General features: G+C 37.5%; 1 protein-coding gene across 1 annotated transcript in view; it reads right to left on the bottom strand.

Moving 5' to 3' along the window:
• Nucleotides 1-16,852, bottom strand: part of ubr1 (ubiquitin protein ligase E3 component n-recognin 1) — an 82,271-nt gene that overhangs the window by 33,200 nt on the left and 32,219 nt on the right. Inside the window, exons 12-30 of the mRNA XM_062042230.1 lie at nt 13,060-13,217; nt 12,878-12,977; nt 12,417-12,545; nt 12,163-12,343; nt 12,025-12,077; nt 10,257-10,367; nt 10,076-10,141; nt 8,011-8,112; nt 7,872-7,935; nt 7,669-7,793; nt 6,891-6,943; nt 6,707-6,809; nt 6,571-6,619; nt 6,337-6,491; nt 1,849-1,948; nt 1,665-1,768; nt 1,481-1,561; nt 1,210-1,391; nt 917-1,122 (exon numbers count right to left, since the gene is read on the bottom strand). Coding sequence (XP_061898214.1) covers nt 917-1,122; nt 1,210-1,391; nt 1,481-1,561; nt 1,665-1,768; nt 1,849-1,948; nt 6,337-6,491; nt 6,571-6,619; nt 6,707-6,809; nt 6,891-6,943; nt 7,669-7,793; nt 7,872-7,935; nt 8,011-8,112; nt 10,076-10,141; nt 10,257-10,367; nt 12,025-12,077; nt 12,163-12,343; nt 12,417-12,545; nt 12,878-12,977; nt 13,060-13,217 — 2,122 coding nt within the window. The remainder of the gene's footprint in view (nt 1-916; nt 1,123-1,209; nt 1,392-1,480; nt 1,562-1,664; nt 1,769-1,848; nt 1,949-6,336; nt 6,492-6,570; nt 6,620-6,706; nt 6,810-6,890; nt 6,944-7,668; nt 7,794-7,871; nt 7,936-8,010; nt 8,113-10,075; nt 10,142-10,256; nt 10,368-12,024; nt 12,078-12,162; nt 12,344-12,416; nt 12,546-12,877; nt 12,978-13,059; nt 13,218-16,852) is intronic.

Genomic DNA, 16,852 nt, shown 5'->3' with positions numbered 1-16,852 from the left:
CAGAAAACTCTCAATTTAAATTCTCCCTCTTCCCCGCTCCGCCTTGGCTTGAGCATCTTGTGCCATGGCGAAGTATTGTTAATACGCCCCTATGCATACGGACGTCGCTCGAGTCTCGCTACATCATCAACCCTTGTTTTTTGCCAGCAGTGACGTAAGGCAGATGCGACAAATGTTTGTTTACTTTTAAGATGCAGTTGCACGTGATGTTCGGCTTTGCTTGTGCTCCTTTTTATTTTATTTTGCCTGTCTTTATTAAGAAGACGAACGTTTAGAAGACAAAGTTTTTGGCGAAATATGCAAGAGCTGACACATCAACTTGCAGTATGTAAAATGTGTTTCATTTTGTATTTGTGTTTGAAACCAATATTTACGTGCAGTAGCAAAGGTTTAAAGTCTGACTAAAACCACAAGTGTCATTATTATGAAAATCATTATTCACGCTTATTACTTACATTAGTATGCATCCCTGGGTTTCTGGTCTGCCATCTTTCTCCTCGCACTCGATAGTGAAGGGAGGTCTGCGAGTTCACTTTGCTTTGAGGGAGGTACTTTGCCCTTCCCCCCTACCTGACGGATAATTTGAACGCCTCTTGATTGGCGTAAACGCACAAAACCAAGAAAGGAGGGCAAAAGCAAGGGCGCAGGATGGGTATTCGAATTGAGGATAAATTGTTTGGCACTACCTGCTGGTTTTCACATCCTTTTCAGATTTTCTTTTTGGGAAAAAATACTGTCTTACATTCTGGTCAATATGCTAAATTACTGTATTTGCACCTTTACCCAGTTCCACCAACATAAACGCACCATGTAATCTTTGCGTAATCTTGCTAATCTGTCATACTCATACTGGGTTTGTAGTTACCAGAAAGCTTCTATTGGTGGTCTGTAAATGTATTAGTGAATGGAGGCTGACCGTCATCACTGCTGGTGGGTATCTTTCCTCTGCATTGAGTCAAAACAGTGGATCTCTGGACACACGCTGTCAGCACCATGGCTGGAGCCTGGGCCATCACTTCCTGCTCCTCCTGACAAAGAATGCAGGTCAACACCTCCCTCTCGGCAGGGGTGGACCCTCGTTGGGGCCCTACGGCGATGCACAGCTCCTTATGTTCCATGGCACTGTTGCAGAAATAGCCAATCCAAGTCAAACTGATGGAGCGATCATTGTCAAGAGTAGGTAAGGTTATTTAGCAAGGCTCTCCTCACCTCACTGTAGATGCAACAGGCTCTCCCTGCATGCCGCTCTCTGGCATGTTTTCATAGAGCATCTTGTTGGACTCAATGAAGTTTTTCTGCATGGCCGACATTTGGGCCATGATTTTCTGGCGGTGAAGTTTGGCTGCTTCAGCCTTCCGTTTGCGCTCAGCTTTTTCTTTGTCCTGAGCACTCTGTAAAAAACATAGCAAACGTGAAAGAAAGGGACATCAAATGTAACATGGCTCAACAATGTGTAAAGTTCTATTATTCTTCGAGCTACCTCCTCAGGCTTGCTCGTATCCATACTCATGGAAGTAGTTGGACTGGACTTCTCTCTGAGGCACATGATTATCTCAAACATCTAGAAAAGGAAATTCACAGACAATGATGTACTGCAAGTAGTTTTTGTTTAAAAAATATATACCAGTATATACATTTTAAACTGTCTAAGTAAAAAAATATACCTGTAGTAGCCACAAGATCATGTCTTTTTGGGCTTCAAGCGAACGAGCGCTCTTCATTTTTGACAGCAAGAGGAACAGAGACTTGCCGTGTTCTGAACCGACTCCTGATATGTAACAAAAGCAGAATTAAATACCACATTTTGTGGGGAGGGGAAAATAAACTTCTGACAAAAAGTTGACTTACTGCGGGCCTTCAGGCTGAAATCAAAGGTCACTTCCTCTACAGTGCTGTCCTCAAGCTGGGTTTTTTCTTCAAGCAGTGCCTGGCCGATAAGGTGCAGGGCCTGTTTAATGCAGGGAAAAAGGGATTGAAGGTATAAACATGTGTCACCTGAGATATAAAATAGAAGATAAAGATAAAAGATGGATGGAAAGCAAAAAAGGAGGTTATGTTTCATTAAGACCACCCATTTCTTCTGGATCCAACAAAAAGAAAAAAAAACATCCTACGTAGAAGTGTTCTGATATGTGTTATGTGTTGAACGATTGCACCAAGAAAAATTCCTAGTTTGTGAAACCGTTCTCAAACAATGGCAATGATTCGGATATCGTTCTGATATCAGCAAAAGAAAACAAGTATTGAATTATATGAGCTCGCATAAAAATCTCTGATCGAAGCTTAAAATACAAGCAGTCCTGCAGCGTGTTTATTTGTGCAAAACTCGACAGCCAGTTAACATCTAAATGTCTTCCAATAAGCACATAAGGTTATTTTTTTCTTGTATTTTAGTAATTAATTCATAAAAGGTAAACAATACAGGCTGTACAGTAGGCTAGTAGAGCTATGCACACAAGCTAGACATTTGTAATACAGTGCACCCGGAAACTATTCACAGCACTTCACTTTTTCCACATTTTGTTATGTTACAGTTCTATACACCCCATAATAACTTTGTGAAAAATGTATTTAACTACAAATTAAAAAAACAAAAAACATTTAAAAAATCACATTTACATAAATAAGTATTCAGAGTCTTTGTTAGTGTACCTGCAGCAATTACAGCATCAAGTCTTTTTGAATACGATGCCACAAGCTTGGCACACCTATCTTTGGGCAGTTTTGTCCATTCCTCATTGCAGCACCTCTTAAGCTTCATCAGGTTGGATGAGAAGTCTCTGAATATTTTTGCATTCATCTTTCCTTCTATCCTGACTAGTCTCTCAGTTCTTGCTGCTGAGAAACATCTTCAGAGCATGATGCTGCCACCCCGGTGCCTGGTTTCCTCCAAACATGATGTGTGGCATTCATGTCAAAAAGTTCAATCTTTGTGTCATTAGACCAGAGAATTGTTTCTCACGGTCTGAGAGTCTTTCAGGTGCATTTTTACAAACGTTTTACTAAGAAATGGCTTCTATCTGGCCACTATACCGTACAGGCCTGATTAGTGGATTGTTGCAAGGTTCTCCTCTCCACAGAGGAATGCTATAGCTCTGACAGAGTGACCATCAAGTTTTTGGTCACCTCCCTGACTAGACTAAGATGAATGCAGCGATGTACAGAGACATCCTGGATGAAAACCAATGCTTCCCGTCCAATCTGATGGAGCTTGAGAGGTGCTGCACAGAGGAATGGGCAAAACTGCCCAAAGATAGGTGTGCCAAGCTTGTGGCATCATATTCAAAAAGACTTGAGGCTGTAGTTTCCAAAAGTGGAACAACAATGTATTGAGCAAAGGCTGTGAATACTTATGTAGATGTGATTTTAGAATATTTGTATTCTTAATTTGAAAAAAAAAATATATATATATATATATATATATATATATATATATATATATATATATATATATATATATATATATATATATATATATATATATATATATATATATATATATATATATATATAAATAAATCTTAATTTTATTAAGGAATATTGTCTGTATAAATTTGAGGACAAAAATGAATTCATTCTGTTTTAGAATAAGGCTGTAAAACATAACAAAATGTGGAAAAAGTGAAGCGCTGTGAATATTTTCCAGATGCAGGGAAGTTCCTTCAATTGAACAATAATGAAGTCTAAAATAGGGCTGGACAATTCCTAACGACTTCTTTGAAGAAAGTATGAAGAAAGGCCAAATAGTTTAACAAATATCGCCGTCATGCCTCCATGGTTTGATTTCAAATTTTGGGGACGAATAGGTAAGAAAAGTTGGTTCTGCCCAATAGGACCCCTTTAAAGACAACATAAATTTGTCGTAAGCTTAGTGTTTTTCATACCTATAATTGTTCTCTGAGTAATTTCCCTTGATCAAGCATTTTTTTAACATTCCACACTATAAAATAAAACAAGTATGTACTGTACTATAATTTGTGCTGATATCGTATTGGATTAATATCGGTATCGGCCAATACCCAATATTATTACTCTCGAGCTGCTCTTTAGTGCCGCCCTCGTGGCTCCCTGGAGCATTTTTAAAAAAGGATTGGAAATGGAAAAAGGTTAGGGGGAAATCATTTTTTTGTTTTAGTATGTTTTTTGTTTGAGGACAAACGTGACACAAACCTTCCCAATTGTTAGAAAGCCCACTGTTTAATATGTTTGTGTGTATGCCTAACTGATGAGAGTATTTGGTGAACATTGTTTTGTCCTACTAATTTCAGCTGTTCTTGAACTCAGCATAGTGTAGACTGTGATGCAACAGTTTGTTTACACGTAAAATCTTCCACTCCTTTTTTGTCTCATTTTGTCCACCAAAAGTTTCATGCTGTGCGTGAATGCACAAAGGTGAGGTTTGTTGATGTTATTGACTTGTTGGAGTGCTAATCAGGCATATTTGGTCAGTGCATGACTGCAAGCTAATTAATGCTAACATGCTATTTAGGCTAGTTGTATGTACATATTGCATCATTATGCCTCATTTGTAGGTATATTTGAGCTCATTTAATATCCTTTACTTTTATCCTCTTTGTATATAATTTAGTTTTGCATGTCTCATGACACATTATCTGTATGTAATACTGGCTGCATTTCAGATAGTTGTTTGTGTGCCACTTTGTTCCAGACCACAGCAAACATTACCTAGCTTGCCAAAGATTGTAATAAATCTATTAAACTTCCTTTAACTTGGACACACACATATATACATTTGGCCATTAAAAGACAGTAATTTCTAGGAGTTATCTCACCTTCTGAGTAGCCTCTGATTTACTAATGGTTTCTAATGTTGTAAAAATGTGTACAATTAATATTACATTTCAACATTTCTGTCAATAAAGATTTGCTTCGGCCTGCAACACATCATTTTGATAGTAGGCTATTATAGCTAATATAGACACTTACATCATGTGTTGCCTTCATTATAACACTTATATACGGCTTTTCATTTTTTGCAGCTCCAGACAGATTTGTTTTTTGTATTTTTGGTCCAATATGGCTCTATAAACGTTTTTGGTTGCCGACCCCTGCCCCAGGCTCCAATATCAATATAATATCAGAAGTGAAAGAGTTGTATCGGGACACCTCAATCCTATATTAAAAAAATTATTTAATAGACATCCTGATAATCTCAGATTATACAGAATTTTATAATTTAATAACATTTGCGGTAATAATGTAAATCTGGATTAGATTTGGATTACGTTCCAGTTTATGGCCCTGATTAATATCAGACTTTCTTTAAAATGGACAAGTTTATGATTTTTTTTCATAAGAATAAGGATTTTTAGGTTTTTTGATATTTTCTTCATGACACATTTCTGGACACGGGAGTCTTTTTGTTCATATTAAATTGCTGCCAAATGTAGAATTTGGATCAAATCCTGATTCAACTCTGTTTGACACTAAAATTTCTCACTTTGTATACACATATTACATTTTGTTCATTTCTGCTGAGATAATTTGCTTTAATTTTCCCAGTGTGTGGTTTCTGACCAAGATAATCATAATAATAAAGAAATGTTATGACAGTACTGTGCAAAAGTCTTAAAATATAATTGAAATATAATGACCATAAATGGTATTATAATAAATTATTAATCTGTTGAATGCTTTATGTTCAAAATTTTACAAATATGGAAGAAAGAAAATTGATATATAATCGATCCATCCATCCATTTTCTACCGCTTGTCCCTTTCGGGGTCGCGGGGGGGGGTGCTGGAGCCTATCAGCTGCATTCGGGTGGTAGGCGGGGTACACCCTGGACAAGTCGCCACCTCATCGCAGGGCCAACACAGATAGACAGACAACATTCACACTCACATCCTTACTATTTATTATAATTAAAATATATATTTAAAAAATGAAAATAAAAACTAATATTTAAAAAAATATATAAAGTTATTTAAAACATAATAACACTTAATGTGACCTCCTTAAACGCCACTTCTATTAGTTACATGCAGTAACTCTTATCATGTGCAGTGAATAGTAACGGATCACTATTCTTAAGACTGTAGCAATTTAACAAACGTATTAAAATACACACAAACATTATTTTACATGCCAGGAATCAGCCAATCCAACAGCAAAATCCTAATCAATATCATTGCTAATACCTGCATTTGTTCTATATACTGTTTTACCATTTTGAAAGGTCATTCCAACAAGAAAAGGACTTTTGCACAGTATTGTTTTTATATTAATATTAGCCAACCTACCCTAAGCAAAGAAAACTTACCAGCCACTGGTAAAAGTAACAAGCAAATCAAAGTTCCATGCAGAGTAATTACCCGCTGGATCATTATTTCCGTCCAGTGAGTGGACTTTTCCTCTGCTGCCCTCTGCAGGACTCGTCTGAGGACGTGGACGAGGATGTCACAGCAGAGCAGGCGTACGATACTGGAGAAGGCTGGACAGAAGGGAGGCGGTACCGGAGGACGCAAAGCTGAGAGCAGACAGATGGGAAAATAACCTTTCAGTAGAGGTGACGGGGGTCATCGGAGGACATAATCTACGGTGTTCACCTTTGTCTTTGCTCTCCTGAACACGCCTCTTCTTTTGCGACTCTTCAGCCTAGAGCAGATCACAGAGAAGAATAACGTGAGTGATATCAAAGAGATAGCCATTTTAAATTAGTGTTAATGTCGTGTGGTGCTGTACCTTGCTGTGTTGAGAGCGTGAATAATGGTAAAAGAAAGGGTTGAACTGGACCAAGTGCTCCTTTTTCACCTCATATAAGCCATGTCCTGACACGCCTGGTTTCCTGCATAAAAAAGAAAAAAAACGTATAAAAAGGTCCTACCTTTAACTCAAATCCCATTTGCTGATTCAGTCTGTGACATACTTGAAAGTGGCAACTTTGCTGATGACAGACTCCAGACCTGTTTCATGGCTCTCCTGCAAAGAAGGTGACAAGTGTGTATTTAATGATCTGGTAAATTCAATCAATCAATCAAGTCCTTCTCAAATCTTGGGGGAAGTCTCCCTGGAGGTGGGTGGGAGTGCGGTGGGGGTGCGGTGCTTTATCAGTATCATGCAGTATCATGCTTCAAACCCTGCTTCGAAATTATGTGCACTACAATACGTGCTCATTGTAGCCATTAATCCTCACTTCGTCATTTGATATTAAAAAAATCAGCACAAATTGTTTTATTCCTTTATGTTTTGTAAGCTAGTGTTTTATATATTGTGTTCCTGAATTAATGTTGCTGATCAATTTGAATGTATTATTATTTATTGAGTTAATTTTATTCTATTTTTCAATATCAAATTGGTCAAGTCAGTCAACAAAATGTTATGGTTTACGTAATAATACTTTTGTCTTTATTTCAGGCAAATTGATGCACTTTAAATCTTTTCTGTTACAGACCAAAAATAATGTTGATAAACCTATTGTTTGTTGTAAGTTAAAATCTATATTTTTTTATTTTATCTTTTCATTGATGTTAATAAGAAAAAAATTTTATGCAGAGGTGTACATATAATAATGTTATAGACAAATAATCCAATTTATAGTCGCGGTGAGGGTAGGGTAAGCGCAAATGTTTTCTTCTTCGTAGGGGGACGTAACAGAAAATAATTGAGAAGCACTGCCTTAATCTAAGCAAGATAATATGGCTTACATTCTTTGGTAGGCCTTTGACCAGGCTACTGTGTGCCATGGGCTCAATGCACAGCAGGTGGATGACCTCTCTCATTGTCACATCCTCTTTGGTCACGTTACTGACTCCGGGGACATAGCGTTCACCTGGAATAAGATTGGTCAGCTTCGGCAAGCGACATTAATCAACTAAACAATTGAGAAAGAACTAGTCTTAAGCAGTACCAACGATGACAATAAGGAGGTACAGCATCTCCTCTGTCAGTCGATTCCACTGCACCAGTTCATTCTGTAAATGTAGACATGTCATTAAAACATACATTTAAGCATTGAACCTTTGATGACGCAGTGAAAAATGACTTACATGGTCTCTACACGAACAACTTCCATTGAAGAAATTAAAGAGTTCAAATCTTAACAAGATCAGCATGAGAAAATGGTTTGCATCCATTCTAGAAGCAGCGATCTGTAAGACAAAGCTGATCACGTTACTTCTAAATCGAACATATATGTTTGTTAGGGCCATCAAAATATCCATATAATTGTGAATTAATCCATCATCATACACTGGATTTCAAATAAAGAATCCCTGAAATATATCTGGCAACAAATTCCGGGCAGTTTGTCCAGGAAGTGTTACTGTTGCATGCACATGCAGTAGATGCGGTAGTGAACGAGTGTAGCTAGACAGTTTAAAAAGGTTTCAGCGCATGTCCGAGTATTGTTTTTGTCTGTTTAAATTCATGCAATTGGTTGATGTTTATGCAAAATGTGGCTTTGAAGTCCGAGCCGGTGGTGAAAGAGACGTGGGCAGCATTCGCATGGGACTGTAGACTCTCCTTCCTTTTTCTGCGTTTCTTTTCCTCATTCTGTTGTCTACTCGGCTCGAAGGAGCTGATATTGTGGATAGAAATCCTCCAGGCTGTCTTATCCCTGGCAATCTAATCCCATGAGGACGGCTGGATGGTACTTTGACCCATCTATTTGAATTTTATTTTGAAATACAAAAACTAACTAACAAAAACAAAGCATTCCTATTTTTCAGTGTCAAAGACCAAAAACCTTTTCATAAACTTTCATTTATATTTTAGAATTCACAAAATACAGCAAAAAATAAAAAACAGTCCAAAAACAGATGTTTTCTCATTATAAAAACCAGAAGTTATTTATAGACCAGACTGCAGATTTATCATGTCTTTTAATAGCAACATTAAGTGCCGTTGTCAAAATATATTAAAAAAAACATTATTTTTTATCAGTCTTTTTGTTTTTGCCAACTGGTGATTTAAAAAAAAAATTCTATGAAATATAGAAGGAAAATCACACACTCTTTTAAGTTTAGTTTAGTTAATGTCTATATATTTATTTTCAGTTTTATTTTTTGCATTTTAAAATGAATTTTTAAACAAACCAATAGTTTTTTCCTTTTCAATTCCCATTTATTGAACAACAATTCAATGACCAAAACATACAAAACATACACTGACCCCTCTAGCTCTTGTTCCTATTGTGAGTGTTTTGTAGAGCATGATCCTTGGGAGTCGAAAGGGCATTATTTGCTGGAAGTGACCTACCCAGCGCAAACAATAGTAAAAGGATGGTTGCTTCAACTAGAGGTGGGAATCTTTGGGCACCTCACGATTCAATTACGATTACGACTCAGGAGCTATGATTAGATTAAAAATTGATTATTGATGCATGTTTAATTTATGTACTGTATATTGATGCAGTTTTACATTTCTTTTCGTTTCACTAAATAATTTATCACATGCAACTTCAAAAAAACTATTCATTTGGAATAACAAACAGTTAAATTAATTCTCCCATTTATCAAATTAATGAAAATGTGTGCAACATTGGACCATAAATTTCCGATAGTAAAGGAGCTGGTCAAATCTCTCGGTGAGGTGGTTTGCTTCAGTCAGTCAAATTTTAGAACTGTCTGCATTACTTAATTTACTATAAATAAATCGATTATCGATGTTTACTAATCGTTTCTATAATCATGTCTGAATGGCGATGCATCTAAAAAATGATTTTTTTTCTTTTTTTTACTATTGTGAGGTCGGGCCAAGCTCAGATCTGCTCTCTCCGAGTGCTTTTCTAGTTACGTATTGATTAACTTATTTTTACTGTATACTTGAATGACAGATAAGAATGTTAAAATGTGTAAGTTAAAACATTATGTATAAAGTTAATAAAGAATGTTTACCTTTTGAGTCAGAAACAAATTAATTTACTTTTAATGATGTATGATATGCATAGAGTTTTAGAAATACGAACAATTTTGTAAGTCAACAAGTGTTACAGAATGGACCATGTTAAACTTGGGAGGTTCCACTTATGAAGAAGGAGGGTGGCAGTTGATGCTACAACAAAACCGGTACATGTATTCACATGTATACAGTACATAAGCGCAATAAACCAACCTGAAGCATGAGGATGTCTTTATCGTACATCTCATCTCTGCATTTAACATCTTGATAGTAGTACACCTAACCACAAAAACACCCATATATTAAAAAAAACATTTTATTTAATTATTTAAGAGCACTCAAAAAGGGTATTATTGCTTAAAAATATATTACTTTTAAAATACATGCATCTTACCTGGCTGACCAAAGAGAGCCCATTCCTGCGCCACATTTCAGCCGATACCTGTGCAGCCAGCACCACGCAGCGCAGAGAATGCTCAGCCATGGTGGAAAAGTCATAACATTGCTGCCAAGAACAAGGAAAATAAGATATTCTACAAAATATTTACAAAATTTGTAGTATTTGCTAATGATTTGCTGAAAAGTTCAAATTTGAATGACAATAAAAAGGAAGTCTAAGTCTAAGTCTAAGCCAACACAGTGGTAACCATTTCTCAGTGGGAATGTATTAACACACACACACACGCACACGCATACACACTCACACACACACACAAGGCTCGATCGCTCGCAGGTGGAGCAATTGCATCAATGTATTTACTTTTCTGGGGATTTGTCTTTAATATATGCATGAACTGTAGGGTGGACTATTTTCAGTCTCTCCATTCATTTTGATCAAGAAAGTCAGCCCTCTCACAAGGAACAACTGGAGGTTTCTTTAAAAGAACAATAGCGTCCAGATGACCAACATTTCTCTCCATGTATATATTGCACCTAAAATAAATCTGGCAGTTATTTCCCGTATCAATTAGTTTTTGAGCATTCGGTGGATAACTAACTGTACTTGGAACGCTCCCTTTCCATCGCCAGACTCAATTTACCGTAATTGCATGTTTTTATCACTGTGGTGCATTATTACTTCAAAACTGATATGATTAATACTATGAGCAAAATATAAATGCAACACCATAGCTTATGTTTCCTTATCTTCAGTGTTTGCCTGGGTAATTTCCTAAACTTATTTTGACATGTTAACGCTTTTTATTTTTTACTTTAAACTTTGCATAGCCCTGTGTGTTCCAACCCTGGTAAAGCTGCTGGAAATGTGAATTTCACTTAAAGATAAATAAAACATCTATCTATGTTCTTACAGGCAATTTCTCAAGCACAATTCAACTCAACACAAGGTACAATTCCATCAATAAAACATCAGAAAATACAATACTAGCAGGTTACCTTCTTTGTCTCTGCTTTTTGAGCAATGGGGTCCGCGGCGGCGCTTGTGTCCCCAGCTGAGAGCGTGAAGCGGACCTACACTTTTGTGTTTACGATATGAATACCATTAGGCTCCATAATTTAGCCACTGGTGTGTTGGCTCTAAGCCAAAGAGGAGCTGCTAAGAAATCTAACACTAAGTCCATGGGTAAAAAGCTCCTTTACGCACATCACTGGTGTGTCTGCTCCAAAAAGGAACCACAAAGTCCTGGTGACACCACCGCGAAAAAAAGTAGCGAAAAATTGTACCAAAAATGTTTGCCACATGTTCTGACCTATTCTTTCTCCCAGCTAAAAGGGTATTTTGCTAATTTTTTCAAATTCTGCACAAAAATAACAAATTGGTATGAATATGCAGCCAAAACGCATACTACACAGTCTTCTGTAGGTGACGTCAGCAGTCTGATGCAGGGCTGCCTATATTTTGGAGCTAAAAGTGGGAATTCCAAAATGTACTGAAACTTGTTAGAAAACAAGCCTAAAATCACTTCGGTGTCGATTTTTGGCGGAATTTTACCTGAAGACATTTTTTAGGTCCAGAACTATGAAATAAGTGCCCATGTTGTCAGCATTAAAAGGGCCCTTTTAAGCAACAGTGAAGAGCATAATAGTGATAATAATAATATTAACTGATTTCTTTAAAACAGACGAACATTGCCTTGGACATTGTGTGAAAAAAAAAAAAATTAATTGTGTGATTTTTACAAAATCAGGACTAGTTGACTTACTTTGTCCCACAGTTGATCATGTAATCCATTCTTGCAGGCAAGTACATATAAGCCTAGAGGCCACAAATGACAGGAATAAATGTGCAGAAAATTGAGAAAAAGAGTAAAAATAAGAGTCCTGGATATTAGTTCACCTACCAGCTAGCAGCCTAGAAAGAGGTACATGAATGCTGACAGGCTCTTGAGAGACTTTGTAGGGCCGAACATTGAGGATTTGTTTGCACATATAGTTATCAGCTGCCTCTCTGCGAAAGGGCTGATTGTTGCATTGCTGCAAGAGTTTGTGGCAATCTCTGAAAGCTTCCAGTAAAATCTTGTCCTAAGGAAGTGGGGAGCAGAAAAAAAAATGTAGTATGTTGGGGTAAAGCGGGACTCAACTGCGGACAACTCACATCGGAAGAGCACCAGTCCTGAAACATAGCAAGAATATGTCGGAGCTGGATCTGAAGGGTGAAGCCGGCTTCCCACTCTGGCTCCACTGCGATGTGTTGACCAAACTGACGCTCTAACTCCTCCATACCCTGGAAAACCAAATTCACAAGTTGGTTTTGATGGTTTATTCACAATATAACCATACTGATCCTAACATGAGATGACCTGAACATAAGATGACCGCAAAAACAATGTTTTCAACATCAGTGAAGTAACCAACAAGAACACAACAGATAATGAGCCTACTTCTAGTATTTTAATCGGGTCAACGTGGTATATGTTCAAAAGTCAAGTGACCGTTCAGTGAAAATGTTATAGTATCAGCATGAATTAGGGTCTCTATCCCGATACCCAACGGATTAACTCATTCAGACTTGGGTCATTGTTGTACAATTCACTGCGATACACTGTGAAAAATTACCTGCATACATTTGAGAAGGCCAAGAAAGGAATTGAATCCTTCTATAAACTGCTTCCGAAGTTTAGAATTCCATGTGGACGGTTTACTAATCAGAACATATCTAAGAGAGAAGAAACATGTCAGATGTGGACAAAAACAGTAAGAGTCATTAACAAACACATTGTTAAAATTGCTGAAATTACCTGAGGTCATGGAAAATGACCTGGATGCGGTTAAACTTGTCAGAGTTGTAGCCCAAGAAGAAGAAGCGATTGTTAACATCCAGATGCTCTAATAGGAGCGCCATAACTGTATTAACGATCCTTGAAATGACGCTTGTTTCCTCAATAAGGTATCTTGCCTGCAGGAGACCACGGAAACAAGGCAGAAGCATGTTAGGAGGGCATAAAGGAGCAATGATTTCTTAAACACAGTGGTACCTCGGTTTTCGTTAGTGATCCGTTCCAAAGGTTTTGACAAAGACAGAACAAAACATGACAAAATTGAAGCAATGTTTGTCGTAAGAAATAATGTAAATGTCAATTAAATCTGTTCCGACACCCAAAAATATGAACAAAAAACATTATGTGCAGAATAATTAGTTTTACATGTAGAAAACAATGCAAAATAAATATATATGACAGATCAAATGGATAAATAAACATTTAAAGTCACCTTTATTGAAGACTTCTGTTGGCGAACACGCCATTGAGCAGGAGAGTGAAAAGGGGAGGGGAGATTTAAGGGGACGCCACCTTCGTACTTTAGTACGAGTTCTTTTTTCAGTTCAATAGTTTAACACAGACCTGGGCATTCTGCGGCCCGCGGGCCGCATCCGGCCCTTTGTGAGTCCCTGTCCGGCCCGCGTGAGGCCAATTATAAATTACAAAATACATTTTAAAAAGTATCTATGTCGAGTGTGCAATACAACGGTGCTGCTTTTGTTTTGAAAATCGTTATTTGTATTACTTCCGTGTGGACGTATGCGTGTGCGTGATTGTGAGTGAATGTGAACAGCTGCAATCATTAATTACAAAATAAAGTTGAAAAAACATCTATGTCGTGCGCGCAATACAACTGTGCTGCTTTTATTTTGAAAAGTATTATTTATGGGCGTGTGTCCGTGTGTAACCTGCGAGTGAAGGTGCACATGCAGCGACAAGTGATGCACGGTTTACACCCGAGACGCTAAAAAGAGAAAAGTTGATGAAGAATGGCGTGTTTCCAACAAGACATGGACTGCAATGCAACGTTCCCTCTAAGGTGCGTGCCTGCGCAATTTCGCACTGCTCAAGCGTCTGCTGCGCGCAGCAAATATATGCCGCGCACCAAATCAAATCCCATCTGAATTCTAAACAAAATAAACATATTTATTCTATGTAATTTTGCAATGCAACTTTGAGTGACAGTGACAACAAGCGGCTCTAACGGTGTTCGTCAACACCGTTCAATTGAACACCGTTCAATTATTGTAACGTCTATCGAGATGCTTCGAGGCCAGGAATTATATCGATCACTTTATTGAGCAAAACTGTTTATATTCGGCCATAACCACACCAAAAACATAAGTAAAACACGTCTATCTCGAAAAACTAGTCATTTTCTGCCGTACAAACCAGGCCAAAACCAACTTGTCATCTGTCACCAACACGCATAGCACTAAGCCACTGCTGCGTTTATGGCCACACAAAAAGTCGGACAACTCAAACACCACACAAAGTTACACTAAGAAAAAAAGCTCCGCTTCTGCTACCGGAGTTTTTGTTAATTCTGAAGATTTTGACCACTGATTTGCGATCACAGCCACAGGAGAGTCACCTGGCATCTTCGATCTGATTTTGGTCAGTTGAGAGGCACCGATAGGCTGAAATAAGGCAAGTGGAAGAGCCGTTAGCCTCAAGCCAAAGGCGCCTCCCGCAGTTCAAAGCGGTTGCCTAGCAACCAAAAGTTACGGCGAGTTTACAGCTGTTTTAAAGTGACCCCGACGTCGCAGAGTGATATAAGTTGACAGGCTGACACCTCAAATTGATCTCTGAATGGTGCAAAGTACGAAATTGTTGAAAAAACAAGTTAAAAGTGCCGCAAGTCGCTAAAGAAGTAACTGCCCTTAAGACATAAGAGGCGCTGACGTCAGTGACTGCCGCGATGCCAAAAGTTAAAGGATTGACTGGAAAGACTGATTTGAGGCTGGGCACAGGACATGATGGGATTCAAGAAGGGATACTACAAAAAATACTCCAGGAATTTAAAGAAGAAATGATAGAAAAATTGGAAGAATTGATGGATGGATGGAAAGAGGATATGAAAGAAATGAAAGAAGAAATTAAAGAAATGAAAAAAGAGAACAACTCCAGAAATAAAGAAGCCACTGAAATGAGCAAACAAATGAAGATCCTTCAAAAAGACAACAACATGCTGAGGAACATCATAGATGAAATGGATCAGGATAAACGAATGAATGACATCATCGTGACAGGGCACCGAATTAAACCAAGATCCTATGCGAAAGCTGTGAATAATGAAGGTGAACCAGATGAAATGGATATGGTCTCAGCAGAACAGCAAGTGGTCAACTTTCTGCAATCAAAATAAATTGAAATTGACATTAATACCATCGAAACATGCATCCCACTGAACGGAAGAAACAACAACGCCACTCCAGTCGTGCTCGTGAAACTCGTAAACAGAAAATCTAAAATGGCATTGCTGAGACAGGGAAAGAAGCTGAAGGGAACAAATGTGTACATGAATGAGCATCTCACAAAACGTAATGCTGGAATCGCCAAGAAAGCACGCGACTTGAGAAGGCAGGGAAAAATCCAGGGAACTTGGAGCGCCAACTGTAAAATCTACATCAAGCTGAATGGAAGTCCAGAAGCAAGAGTAATTGTTGTCCATGACATCAAGGACCTGGACAATTTTTAAAGTTTACACAGCTACCACAACAACGATGATAATGGAGTCTGACAGAAAACAAGCACCTAAATTCAGCATCGGCACTACTATGTTCCAAGGGACGACTAAACAAGAGGACCTAGATTCAGGATTGCATCCACCTACACTTATAGAGATTATTGAAACATCAAAGTTTGTTGAACAAGAAAATATGGAACTAAAAAATTTCTGCAACAAAGATCACAAAAACCAGGATTTGGAAAATGATATAGATCCAGATACAAATTTTTTCTCCCACATCAGTAATAGTTGTTTTTATTATACAGATGATCAATATAATAGCAACATTGAATGTGATAACAAATTGTCAATTATTCATTTTAATAGTAGAAGCTTGTATGCAAATTACAACAACATTAAGAACTTTTTGGAACACATCAACGAACCCTTCAAAGTGATTGCTGTCACAGAAACATGGATTGATGATAAAAAAAAGAATAGATTTTGATCTGGAGGGATATGAACTAAACTACATAAACAGAACCAACAAAAATGCAGGAGGAGTAGCTGTGTACGTGATGAAGAACCTGAACTACAAAGTGGTAAAAAACATGTCATTTGCCATAGATAATATCTTAGAATGTATAACCATTGAAATATGTCAGGAAAAAAGCAAAAACATATTCATCAGTTGTATATATAGATCACCTATGTCAAGTATAGAAACATTTGAAGAATGGATCAAGGCAACTTACATGGACAATGGTCAAAGAATAATGTTCTTATGTGGTGACTTTAATATTGACTTATTGAACCCCAACAAGCAAAAGTCTATTGATGACTTCATTGATACAATGTACAGCATCAGTCTATATCCTAAAATCACAAAGCCAAGTAGAATCACAGGACAATGTGCCACGCTTATTGATAATATTTTTACCAATGATTTTGATAATAACACTACAAGCGACGTTAGTGATCATCTGCCAGTTTTTACAATATATGATGGAAACTACAAGAAGAACATGGAAGACAAAAGGACATTTCGAAGACTATGCACAGAGAAGAGGATGACTGCCTTCAAAATTGAGCTACAAAAGC

The sequence above is a fragment of the Entelurus aequoreus genome, linkage group LG03, assembly GCF_033978785.1.
Source record: "Entelurus aequoreus isolate RoL-2023_Sb linkage group LG03, RoL_Eaeq_v1.1, whole genome shotgun sequence".
In the NCBI taxonomy this organism is placed as follows: domain Eukaryota; kingdom Metazoa; phylum Chordata; class Actinopteri; order Syngnathiformes; family Syngnathidae; genus Entelurus; species Entelurus aequoreus.
This window is presented reverse-complemented; position numbering and strand designations above follow the sequence as displayed.